The following is a 12,705-nucleotide window of genomic DNA, read 5'->3' on the forward strand; positions in this document are numbered from 1 at the left end:
GGGAGAGGAGCGATTTCAGGGCAGTACTGTAAATGGAGCTGTGCTGCCTGCCCCCATTAACCCAGCACTGGGTCCACAGGAGGAGACAATAATAGAAAACCATTCTCAAAGAACTGAACTGATCTTGATTAAACCACTGGTGTTTTTTCATTAAAAATCAAAAATGCATCACCTCTTGTCTGTTTTCTCTCTGCTTTGACGATGCACCACTGAAAAGCTGTCCTTAAACTCATGCACGTTTGCATGATGACGGCTGAGGCCACCCTCCGCTTGGTGTCAACCAATGTTTGTGGCTCGGAATGTTAGGAAAATAAAAGTGTCCTCCTGCAGGTGCTGCAGCATGCTTCAGTGTTTCCCCCGGGACTTTGCTCCTCCCTGACCCTCTACTCACCTCCTTGAACTTGTGGGCCAGCTTCTCTGGGTCCATCTCGATGGGCGACAGCATGTCCTCGTTCTCAGCCAGGTCGAAGACCTCGATGGCCATCTCTGCACTGGGGAACATGGGGCTCATCTCCTCCTCCTCGTCAGTGGCGTACTCCCCGGTCTGCCAGCGACAAACGCAGGGCACACAAGAGGCTCTCAGCAGGCTGTGGGCACACTACCACACTACCAACGCAAGACAGGTCTCTGTTGTTTGGCGTTTGTTGAAAAGTGCTCAGATAAGAATGCACCATTATTAATATCAGAGACGCTGGCACTGCAAACATCAGCAATCTCCCATGTAAAGAATGGTGCTTTGCACAGAAGAGCATCTCTGAATCTATTATGTGGCAGTGACTCCTCATCTGTATACTCTTTATTCCATTTTATCATGAGATGCTATCTATGTGTAATGCAGAAGCCCAAAAACGTCTTAGTACACAGAACACACTGGTTGATTGTATTCAAAGGACAAAGGACACAGCTTCCTCATTCTTAACACTGGGCAGTGTATTCCCTGCACATCACTTGTGCAGCAAAAGAGCATCACACTGCTATCAACCTATACTGCCTGTAGGTGGAGGTGTGCAATTGCACCGGCTGAATACTCATTAGGCGATCAAAGATGGTGTTTAAGAGAGAACACTATGGAATGTCAGCACGTGAGCTTTCATGCGTGCTGATGCGTTGCACTGTGCGTCACCTCACTCAGCTTGAGGCAATGTCAATGGACAGCCAGCAGATGGAGACAGACAGCTTGAAAATAAAGAACTAACTGTATGACCAGTATCTGCAGTTCAGACATTTGACAGGGCACAGAGCTCTGGCCTGAAAGCAGCATGCTCTTATTTAGGACCAACACTAGTAGCAAATTGTTGACCGTTATAACGTAAGCTAAGCCTTCACTAACTCATTGTTGGATCAAAAGGCCTTAACAGCAACTCAATGGAAAGCATCTTACTATCTTTGCTGAAGAGAGACAACATTTCAGCGGTGGAGCCTTCTTCGGGGGTCACCACAGCTAAAATGCTGTTTGTTTTCTTCTCTTTTCAGCATGGAATCAACCGTTACTAGTTCCTTTACAGCCTACGCATGCTGACGCAGCTCCCTACTTGAACTATCTTTTGCTCTTTGAGGGCGTCCATTATCCCGCTTAATGATTCAGACGGAAATACCCCGCGGGGAGGTCATTACCCAAACAAACAGATCGCCTGGCTGTGCCATCCCACCACGGCACCTACCAAACGCAGAACGTGCAAAAGCAACAGCTACGAGCCGAGATGAAAGAATGATTTGCGAAAGACAGCAAACGTGCATATGGAGGAAAAGCCCAAGGCGTCCTCAGTGGCTTGAGCTCAGGTCTCGCAGAGCCGCCCCATCAGTGGAGCCAGGGCTGAGATGAGCCGCAGGCCGGATCCCCACTCACTGGGGAGCAGGAGCCATTCCAGCAGATACCTGCCTTTCCAACCTTTCAGCCGAACCCGCCTCCGTCAAGAACACTCAGATCCAATCAGTCACAAAGACAAAGTCACCATTGTAGTACAAATAAAGGCAGATAACCTCCCACTCCTAGCAGAGCCTGGGGACTTGTCCACCTAAGATTATTTTCTTAACGTTAGTATTAAAGAATATTGAAAGGTGCTTTCAGTTACTCGAGATCTGACTGTGTTCACTGCCCAGCAGGTGTACTTTTGTTATTACTAACCAAGGCCGTGTCTGTCTGGGGCTCTTTTAGGTAGGTAGGTCCCTTTTCAGGCCATGAAGACCCATGGGGGAATGGGGGGGAAGGGCCACCGTTTTTCTTGACCATCCGACACTGGAGGTGGAGGTGATGTGGTCAGCACCACAGTCCGGCCGGCCTATTAACCCCAGATGGATTAAACCCCCGGTACTGACTTGGAAAGCAGGCTGAGTGGACCTGGGAGCCATCCGGAAGGAGTCAGAGCAAACTACATCGCTGGCCCCTACCTGGGATTGAACCCGGGACCTTCCAGTCAGGAGCTAGACGCCCCTGCCGTCTGAGCTGCCACGGCTCCGTGGGGCTCTTTCAACAAAGCAGAAAACTGCCAGGCCAGGCTGCTTCGCCGCCGGGCGGCCACTAGGTGGAGCACTTCAACCACGCAAGCAAACAAAACCTGCTGCGCAAGGCAGACACAAATCAAACCTCTCAAAACACTGCCGGGCTCCCACCACACTACCACCATTTTGTATTGAAACAAAGCAAAAACCAAACATTTAGGGGGAAATCTGAAGTCAGCGTACAGTTTGCAGGTAGGTGCTCTTCTGACAGAACCCACAGCAGGACTGCTTACAGCAGGCCCATCAGAGTCAATAGAGACTGCTCCTCCCCACGCTTTACATAATAATCATAATAATAATAATAATAATAATAATCATGGCCTCAACAGGGTTTTTAACTACTTCCAGGGAGACGATCATGTCCATTAAATCAGTTGAGGTGCAGCACTCCTGTCTGGGTCCCCCGGCCGTAAGCAAGGCCCTCCTGCGTCCCGATCCGGAACGAGCCGCGCGAACACGCTGGCCCCAGACATGCCCCGGCTCGCCCCGCAGAGCAGGTCTGGCGCCTGGCTCTGGCCGAGCCACTCCTGGCTTCCCCTCGTCCTCTCGGCAGAAACCGCAATCCCAGCAGCACGTGGGGTTTTATCTCGTCATCCTCATGCCCTCACGGAGGCCGCAGTACACCTTACGCCCCCCGAGTGCGATGCTCACTATTCATCATATGCATTTTTCCAAAAGATGTAAGAATTCATTATAGCCTTGTCCTAGATCTAACTCTAACTATTACCACATTTAACCTAACACTTTCTGCCCTCTGCTGTGACAATACTGATTTACCTGGGTACAATTTCAGACATGGGGTGCTACAGTACATGTTCTCCCCATGTTCATGTGGGTTTCCTCTGGGTGCTCTGGTTTTCTCCCACAGTACAAAAACATACTGGTTAATTGGCTGTTGGGAAAATTGGCTCTGGTGTGTCTGTGTGTTCTTGCAATAGACTGGTGTCCCATCCAGGGTGTACCCTGCCGTGCCCCCACTGCTTGCTGGGATAGGCTTTGGCTCTGAATTGGATGAAGTGGTTGGAAAATGGACATGGATTTTGGAAAAAAAAACAGATTTATACTGGAGTCTCTTGAAATGAGTCAGAAGCAGTTCTGAGTATTGTTGTAGCCTAGCCTACTTCACAGAACCACCGCCTTCAAATAAATAAGGAGCCACTCATACAAAGCTGCTGCTCATTTTTTCAGGAGAGGAGGCAGAAGTCAGACATTTGCAAGACTCTATCGTCAAAAATTTTAAGATCTTTTTAAATGTTAAGGGGTGAATCCCCCCCCCAAAACAGATTGTCTTTAGTCTGCAAGCACCAGAGAGGCCACAGGGGTTTGTGAATCACAAGCTGTACTTCAAGTGGAGCCAAAACAGCCTTAAAAGCCTTAATGTTTCATCCTGCAGTTTTAAGGTAAATGATAGGATGGATCAAGATCTTTGAGGAAAACCAGGAATGGCTCTGTCCTGAACAGGCATCACTGCAACAGCCAGGTGAGAAAAACAAAAGCCCCAACAGACGCAGTGTTAGGTGCTGCAAAGCCCCACTCCAGAAGCACACACTGGAGAGTTTCTGGAAATGCATTCTGTAAAAGGCAACCCAGTGAACTCAGGCAAAAGACTGAACCATTAAATTCCTAGATTTCTACATGCTCTTAGACAAAAACTGCACAAGGTCAATTTAGATGGCACACAGAAATGACCTAAGGGTGTTGAGAATGCAAGAAAGCTTCTATTAAGGTAACCTCTAATTCTGTGGACCTTTCATTTCCTCAGTAATGGATGGCAAATGTCGGTCTAGGTGTGACCACTGATGGGGGCTTGATACGGCGGCTGCCGCTGGGGTTGCAGTTTACAGAAGCCAGCGAGAAAGCTCTCCTCTGACCTCTGACCTCTGACCTGCCAAATCAAGGGTCCACTGTTGTTGTTGTTGTGGTTGTGGTTGAGGCTGGGTGAGGTGCATGAAGGGAGTTCCAGATCAGATGGATACGAGAAGAGCTCTAGGTCCTGATTGTCAAGGCCAGGATTGGCCATCCCAACAGGGCAAAAGCAGAAGAGTTCAGACAATTAACTATTCACCTGGAGCTCAAAGGGCACTGCGGCAGGTATAAATCGCCATAAAGCCCAGGAAACCGAGCCAGTAACAATCCTGAGAGCTGGGGTCTCAACACTGCAGTGCAGGCAGAGGTAATGACGGTGGTGACTGAGGTGCCACACAGTTGCTCGAGGACAGATAGTGAAGTACAGCACAAGGCTGTACTGAAAATGAGCAAGCATTCAGCCCACTGAGGGGGAGGGTGGAGACATACGAACAGAAGAGCTGGGAATGAGAAGGACCAACGAGAGTGAGGAGTACCCAGGCACAGGACAGGCCGTTGTCAAAGGAGGGTCGTCTTTGACACGCTTGACTCTGGCCCGGCAGAGGGCAGCAAGAAATTCCGAACCGGCGATCCGCAGCACAGCCAGAATCCGGATCTCCGAGCTTCGAGGGACCCCCGGCGATCTTACCTCGTCCTCGTCCTCCACGTACTGGGCGTAGCGCTGCTCCATCATCTCCCTCTGCCAGCGCTCCTGCTCCAGTGTCTGCTGGATCAGCTGGGCCACCTCGCTCTGCTCCCCGGGCTTCTCCCGTCCAATCAGGAACCTGCAAGCACCCCGCACAGGCCAATCAGGGCACAGGGGTGCTGGTCGGCTCCAGCCAATAGCCTCGCGCCTCTAGCAGAAGCTCTTAGAGAACTCCTGTCCTGATTCCCCATCTGCCTGGTTTATAATGTCACTGGGATTATGACGAGCCTTTCTGGGGTCTAGAGGAAACCACCCTGCCCAGATACTAAACAAAACTGTAATATATGCAAAAATTGAAAGAAAGAAATGCACCGAAGTAAAGGTAACACTATTCGGAATGACATAACAACCTGTAATTGATATTATACACCTACAGTAGTCTCAATGCAGTAAGGTACAGCAGCCTTAATACAGCGACCACCAGAAGCTTCAATACCATAATACACAACAACTTCAATACAGTAACATACACCAGCCTCTCCCCAAGCTGTGATCTACAGCAGTCTCAATACATTGAGACACTACATCTCTACAACTGGTTCAATACCATAACACACATCAGCCTCAGTACTGTAACACACAACAACCTCAGTACTGTAACACACTGCAGCCTCAATACTGCAACACACTGCAGCCTCAATACTGCAACACACAACACCCTCGATACTGCAACACACAACACCCTCGATACTGCAACACACAGCAGCCTCAGTACTGCAACACACAGCAGCCTCAGTACTGCAACACACAGCAGCCTCAGTACTGCAACACACAGCAGCCTCAATACTGCAACACACAGCAGGTAACTCTGGCAGTACTGTGTTTCAAAACATATTCAACACAGTTCAAGAGAAAAAAAAACAACGATTTAAATGTCGGTTGCATTATTTACCAGTGCATTTGAAGTCAATGATTATGAAAAATGACATAAAAGAGCTTATGGGAATGTAGGTCAACCGAGCGGACGGGAAATCGCTCACGGGAGTCTTTTACCTTGAAAACAAAAGGACCTCTACCGTCCTCTACCAGGCCAGCCAGAGAACTGTGCAGGCTGCTCGTGCAGCTCCAAACATGGAAGAAGCAGTGAAAATGATGTATGGCATTGTCAGGGTCCTCAACCTGGGACAACTCCTCCCCCCAATCTCCCTGGCTATTTCAGCACCGTTCTCTCTTTTTAGATCTTCCTCCAGCTTTAAAGTTACAGCTGAGTTCCAAGTTCTGCTCAGTCCTCCAGAAGATCCTCCCAGGTTGCTGGGTTTAGAGGAGAGAAGCTGAGCCCGTCTACACATGTCCGTGACTCGCTAACCTGCCACAGGAGAATCCTAGTTGAGTAGGAACTAAAAAACAGAGGGAGCTCTCTAACACTGGTTATAAGAGAGATTGCTTTACTCTTCAGGTGGAAGTATATATTTCTTACCTTTTTTCTTCTTAAAAGAAGCAGTGGAACTACTGAGTCTGGCCATGAATCCCCCAGGCCTGGCCCTGAATCAAGCAGGCTCACCCACAGTAAGTGTAAAAGGCATCATTGATCCCTGTGTGCTCCAGGGCACCTGTGGACTAGCTGTTCCATCACCTGTCTGGTATGGGTTTGGCACAAAGACAAACTCCTGTGTCGGAATGGAGATCGCAGAAGTGATGGTTTAATTAAAACTTTCATTGCCAATTAGAAAGAAAATTAAGGATATAGCAAATCTGCTATCCAGTTATCTTACTAGGAACTTATTAGTATGCCACTGTCTTCAAATATGAGCTCACAATTGTACATGGAGTTCTCCATGATGGATATGAAAATCAGTAAAACAAACCACTTTCTGTATTTCTCGTGTGTGATTAATGAATGTAAATAGAATCTTTTTAGCTTTGATTTGCACACTGTACATTTTTTTTTCAGATATTGTATTGCGAATTAAAATATGGCCTTATCTTACAGTAATACACTACCATGCAAAATGTTACTGCTGCTTAAGCCTGGTGCTACTTGAACTGGCAATTCAAAACATTTTTCAAAGTTCAGACTGATTGCACACTTTTGGGGTTTTTTTTATAGGACGTTTTTTAGTGCACGGATTATCTCCTTAATGTACAGAGCTCTTCTTTGAGAAGAATAGTCTTCAGCATCGCAGTTCCAAGACTCCACAAGAATGTCTGAACATCACAGCCAGGCAAAGACATAGCACATTAAATTACAACTACAGTACATCTCAGAGAGCAGTTTCCTCATGTTACATTTCTATAGCTCGTTAATCCCACTCAGTATGTTTAAAAAAAGCATCATGAAGCTGCTGGAGCCATCAGCAGATCTGAAAAAGGCATGAACACTTTCTCTTTCGTAACCCTGATTCTGCCTGGCAGCTGCAGGAACTGTTAAATGCTTGAAATAAGTGAATCTTGATCACACAGAACAAGGCTTGAGGAGAGGTGGAGAGATTGAACATCACTCTTGGGCTGTTCTCGAAACCCTTCCACTCTGAGATACGGATAAGGGCTGGGTGACTCAACCCCAAGTGTGAAAGAACCAAGCAGGACACTCCAGAAATAGCAGAAGGCTTGCGCGACAAGGCTGTGCAGAGGCACAACCAATAATTACGCACAAAGATGGAACAGCATACTTCCTGTACAGCTTGAGAACATAAAACCAACAGTCACTGCTAAATCTGGCTCCTGCATCGCCATGCTTGATTACCACAGATCAAAATCAATTACTGCGACCTCATCACAGACTAACAGAAATGATCACCATTAGATTGAAATTTGAAGCCAAATTTAGTGGCGCGAATAGTAGTCATGACCATTTCGTTGGCGTGACTGGACTGAGGAGTAATTTGTTCTTTGTGGAATCGTCTAGGCTTGTTAATCGGGTGCAGAGCAACAAATAAATATTTCAGGCACAGGTGACCCACGCCACTGTGATACTTGTCAGAGCTGGGCTTTTATTTATAGACACTGTCCTTTCGGCAGCCACCAGCAAACATTCATCTATTATTAAAGGGCTACCTTTCTCTGGAGGTGTCAAGGAGCTGAGCTCCATCACGAACCCTGGAGACAAGGTCGAACAAAAGAAACGATTAAAAACACAGAGCTGATCCAACGCTTCTGAATAATGAATGAAACCTAGCCAACAGGTCAGAGAGCCCAAAGAGCTGACTGTCAGTTCTGGAAACCCCTCTCTTGTCCTTTAGGAAAGCACTGGAGGAAATATTTGCAAAAAAGGGTCAGAAACTCCTCAGGCAGGGCCTATTTCAATTGTGTTTAAGTTCATGCAGCTTTACAGCAGTAAACATCCAAGGTAACTCTGCAGTTTTGCTTTTGTCCTATCTTGCTTGCATGCATTTAAAGCTTTCTTAACCAGAGTTTCACTCTGCTTTTACCACATTATAACCTAGCAAACGTTTATAAGGCTGAGCCTCCTGTATGTTGAACGTTAGGGAATTCTGATGACAGTCCATTAATGACAACTTGTTCTCTGAACAAGCACAGTTACTGGCTGAGCCACTGAGGAGCCTTAGTTGTCTTGCATAACAACAGCTGCACCTAGGTAATAATAATTTATATTAATAATGAATAAGTCCTTACTTTTCTGGATACTCTACTCAAAGCACTTTACAGGTAATGGGGATCCCCTCCACCACCACCAGTGTGCAGCCCCACCTGGATGATGCCCCAGTACACTCACCACACACCAGCTCTCAGTGGGGAGGAGAACAGTGATGAAGCCAGTTCAGAGAAGGGGATTATTAGGAGGCCATGATTGGTAAAGGCCAGGGGGAATGTTTGGCAGGACACCAGGGTTAACATCCGTAGTTTTATGTCTCATCCAAAGGACAGCACCTTTTTTACAGCGCACTGTCCCCATTGCTACACAGGGGCGTTAGGACCCACACAGACCGCAGGGTGAGCGCTCCCAATTGGTCCCACTAACACCTCCTCCAGCAGCAGCCTAAGCATTTTCAGGAGGTCTCCCATCCAGGTACTGGCCAGGCTGACACCCGCTGAGCTCCAGGGAGCTGCCAGCTGTGAGCCGCAGGGTGAGGGAGCTGCCGGCTAGGTGACACAAGAGCACACCCGAGGAAGGAGGGAACAAGCTAACAAGAGAAGCATCAGCTGCACTAAAAGTGCATCCGACGCTCTGCAGGGCAGAGAAGAAAAGCATGCATACCTGACTTTCCCTTTGGTGTTCCTCAGCACGGACGCAGCGAAGCTCTGCGTGACCCCAACAAGACTGGTCCCGTCCACTTCCACTATGAGGTCATTCACCTGGATCCTGGGGAGGAGACACGGTTCGAGTCAGCAGAAATCCAAAGTGTCTTATACACCTGCTACAGAAACGGTGGGGGAAAATGTCCACTCTTCTACTGAATCCAATAGTGAACATCTGCAAGCACCTAATAACATTTGCGAGTATTTGGCAACACTGGGAGTATTTTAATATATCTGAGCATATTTGGGGGCGTTCTGGAACATTTTGGAGGAGCTGAGGTCATTCTGAATCCCTGGGATCATCAGAGAACTTTTCAGGACATTGAGGACAACCCACCCAGCAGATGTGTGAAGGAAAAGCAAAGGGAAACCCACACTGAGTTCAGCATTCAGATATTGTCATTTTCTCCTGAACCGTGTTGTTTTATGATTTATAATGATAGGACATAGGTTATGGTGTAACTTAGGAGTGAAATGAAGCCACTGGACCTAGAGATAAGGCACAACAGCATATGCTAGAGTAAATAAGCTGAGAACAAAGCAAGATCTGTTCCAACAACAGCGACAGAATGAAGTCTGACAACAGGAAATGAGATGCACATCCGACACTGCTCCGCAAGGGATCAGACACCATTTTATTCTAAAATTTTCACACTTGTTTCTTTTTTCTCTGGAGTGCCACTTCTTCATGGGAGAGGCTTACAGTTCCTTATTTGCATATATCTCCCCCCCCACCCCCCGTCTCTCCCTGACACAGCTAGAGCTGTGTGGATGTGTTTGGATCACAGCCCTCGGACTGGGGAGAAGAGAAATGGAGGGAGAAAGCAGGAGAAGGAGCAGAGAAGCCTCACATCAAACCGTGAAAGGGGTTTATTGTTGAAGGCAGGGTTTCTGAGGAGGAAATGTATCACAGCCAGGGATACTCGAGCTCACAGAAACTGCGCTCTTCTGTCCTCGCTGGACCGATACTGAACTGAAGGGTGTGTGTGTGTGTGGGGGGGTGTGTTTTCAGCACTGGTACGGGGTGTGAGAGAGACAGGGAAGACTGGGGGGCTTCCACAGAAAAGAAAACAAGGAGCTGAGAGTTCTCGGGCGTTCAGGGGGTCGACTGGGGTGTAGGAGGGCAGTGCAGGTCAGGACCGGGACGTGACTTCAGATGCAGAGCCCCTTGTGGCATCAGTAGGCATCACAAACAAGACATGGGTGGATGATGAGGACACTGCCTTACCTTATCTTTAATAAGCAGTAAAAAAAACACAATGTAGTGGAAGAAGAAGCAAGGCAATCTCAGTCTTTAAAATGGACTTTACCTTCCCTGCCCACACCTGTGTTTTCGACAAAGACAACAAAAGGATGCTCGCTACACAAGCGGGGGACTTGAGCAACACTCTCACCCAGCGGAAACAAAGCGCCAGAGCTCATGTCTCCTGTTCCTCCATCCTCCTCCACACCTCCAGCATGTAACTCTGTGTCTGTGCTGTATTATTCATAGAGCTCACGCATCCTGTTACTGAAACAGGGATAAGAATAGCTTGTACCCAGCTCATACCGATCACTGCCTGGACCCTGGCTGGCACAGACTGAGACGTTCTTGACGTAAGACGTGAGTGACCTTTGACCCCTGAACCCCTTGCAATGTGTACCTCAGAGCAGCAGGAAAAAGAAGAGGTGCTACCTGCCGTCCCTGTGGGCCGCCCCCCCCTCGGTGACCGTCTTCACGAAGATGCCCAGTTTCTCCAGGCCCATGTCCGCTCCAGCCCCCATCCCAATAATACTGATGCCCAGGCCGTCTCCGTCTGCAAGGGGATTGGGAAGGAGGGAGGAGAGAGAGTGACCAAACACAACTGAAATGGGACACAATTCTCTTCGGTTACCCTCCACCCACTGCTCAGCTCTCTATTTCCTTGACAACACTTGACACTGGCTCCCCACTGCTGCACTGAGACGGGCTTTCACTGCCTCTTTCTGCTCACACCCTCCGTCCCCGGGCTAAAAACAGCACAACCCTGGAGTGGAAGCTGCACGTCTGTCCTCCTCTCTGACATCTGGGAAGGGTGCAAGACCAAGCAAGCAGAAGTGATGCATGACACCCCAGGAACTCTCTATTCACTACTACACAATACTAACAGGGACGCTGAGATGTGTTTAATGATGTTTAAATGACATGACTAGGGCTGATGCATAGAATTTATAGCCCAGATATGCTGTGGAGGCTGCTGTACTGAGACAAAAACACTGAACAGCCTGTCGACTTCAGGATAACAGAAGAAGATAAGAGAAGGGTAGACCATCTTTACTCGTTTGGCTGCCTGTAGCTAATTGAGCCAAAAATCTGATCCAGCCCTTTATTCAAGGATCATAAGGAATCTGCATCAACAATATGGATAAGTCATTTTGTTCCAGACACCCAAACTCTTTGTGCAAAGAAGCGTCTCCCGCTTTCAGTCTTAAACGAACATCTATTTGCTTTCCACTCGTGGCCACAGCTCATTGTTTCGCTTTCGTTTTCATAAGATCCTTCTGTCATCAGAAGGCAGCTCACACTGGGGAGGGTTGTGGCAAACTAACATCTACCCCTGGAGGGCAGGGAGGAGCAAGGCCGCACACATGACTGCTCTCACCCTGGATGGGACACCAGGACAAACCCTGCCCACGGATGAGTTTTTGGGAGGTGGGAAGAAAACGGAATGTCAGGGGGCAGCAAACCCAGCGGGCAAATGGAGAGGGAACATGCAAACTCCATGCCTACAGATCCCAGAGTCCAGCATTGTCCAGACTGCGGCCGCCCTCACTGCCACGCCCCCCCCACGCGGGAGTCAGACTCCAGCCTGGGCCAGCGCTTACCTTTCTCCAGTTCCACAGGGAACAGGTCCAGCCTCTCCACCCTCTTCTCCAGCTCGTACTCGGCCGAGGCAGCCATGGGGTCCACGTCATCGTTGCGCCGGTCGTAGTCTTCGTTGCAGTAGGTGGTGAAGACCTGGGGGAGAGGCAGAGAGACAGAGCTCCGTCACGTGGGGCCCACAACCTCAGCTAAAGCAGCACCATCTAGCTCTCCTTACATCACCGAACAGATACAACCTACACAAGACCTCCATGTACTCCCCTCCATCTTGTTTTAAAGCAAAAGCAAATGACACAAGAGGAAACAGATTAGCTGCCAGCGAAGGAAACAGCATTTGTCAGGGCTGACTGCTCCTGCTTTCATTTGTCTATTTAGCAAAAACCCCAAAACTAAGATGATTACAATTCAAAGTAAAGAGCAATTAGTGGAATTGAGGTAAGGTGAAGACCTACGTTTGTTTCAAATGACTTAAAAAAACTGGAGAAAAGGAGGTAACAAAGCACCAACCAGCAGGGAGGGGCCGAAATGGGGATACTGGTGACGGGGTGAGTTTGCAGAGCCAGGCAGAAAGGCCACACCCATTCCCTGCCCCTCCAAGCGAGCCTATTGAAATGAG

General features: G+C 48.4%; 1 protein-coding gene across 5 annotated transcripts in view; it reads right to left on the minus strand.

Annotated features, from left to right (window-relative positions):
* The window catches only part of ppp1r9ba (protein phosphatase 1, regulatory subunit 9Ba), a 55,965-nt gene that overhangs the window by 11,036 nt on the left and 32,224 nt on the right, over positions 1–12,705 (minus strand). For all 5 annotated transcript variants that reach the window (XM_088623258.1, XM_088623253.1, XM_088623254.1 and 2 more), the window contains exons 3-7: positions 12,092–12,224; positions 10,923–11,043; positions 9,207–9,311; positions 4,994–5,129; positions 392–544 (exon numbers count right to left, since the gene is read on the minus strand). In XM_088623258.1, the coding sequence (XP_088479384.1) occupies positions 392–544; positions 4,994–5,129; positions 9,207–9,311; positions 10,923–11,043; positions 12,092–12,224 (648 nt within the window). The remainder of the gene's footprint in view (positions 1–391; positions 545–4,993; positions 5,130–9,206; positions 9,312–10,922; positions 11,044–12,091; positions 12,225–12,705) is intronic.

Source organism: Lepisosteus platostomus, chromosome 28 (assembly GCF_059453375.1).
Source record: "Lepisosteus platostomus isolate fLepPlt1 chromosome 28, fLepPlt1.hap1, whole genome shotgun sequence".
NCBI lineage: Eukaryota > Metazoa > Chordata > Actinopteri > Semionotiformes > Lepisosteidae > Lepisosteus > Lepisosteus platostomus.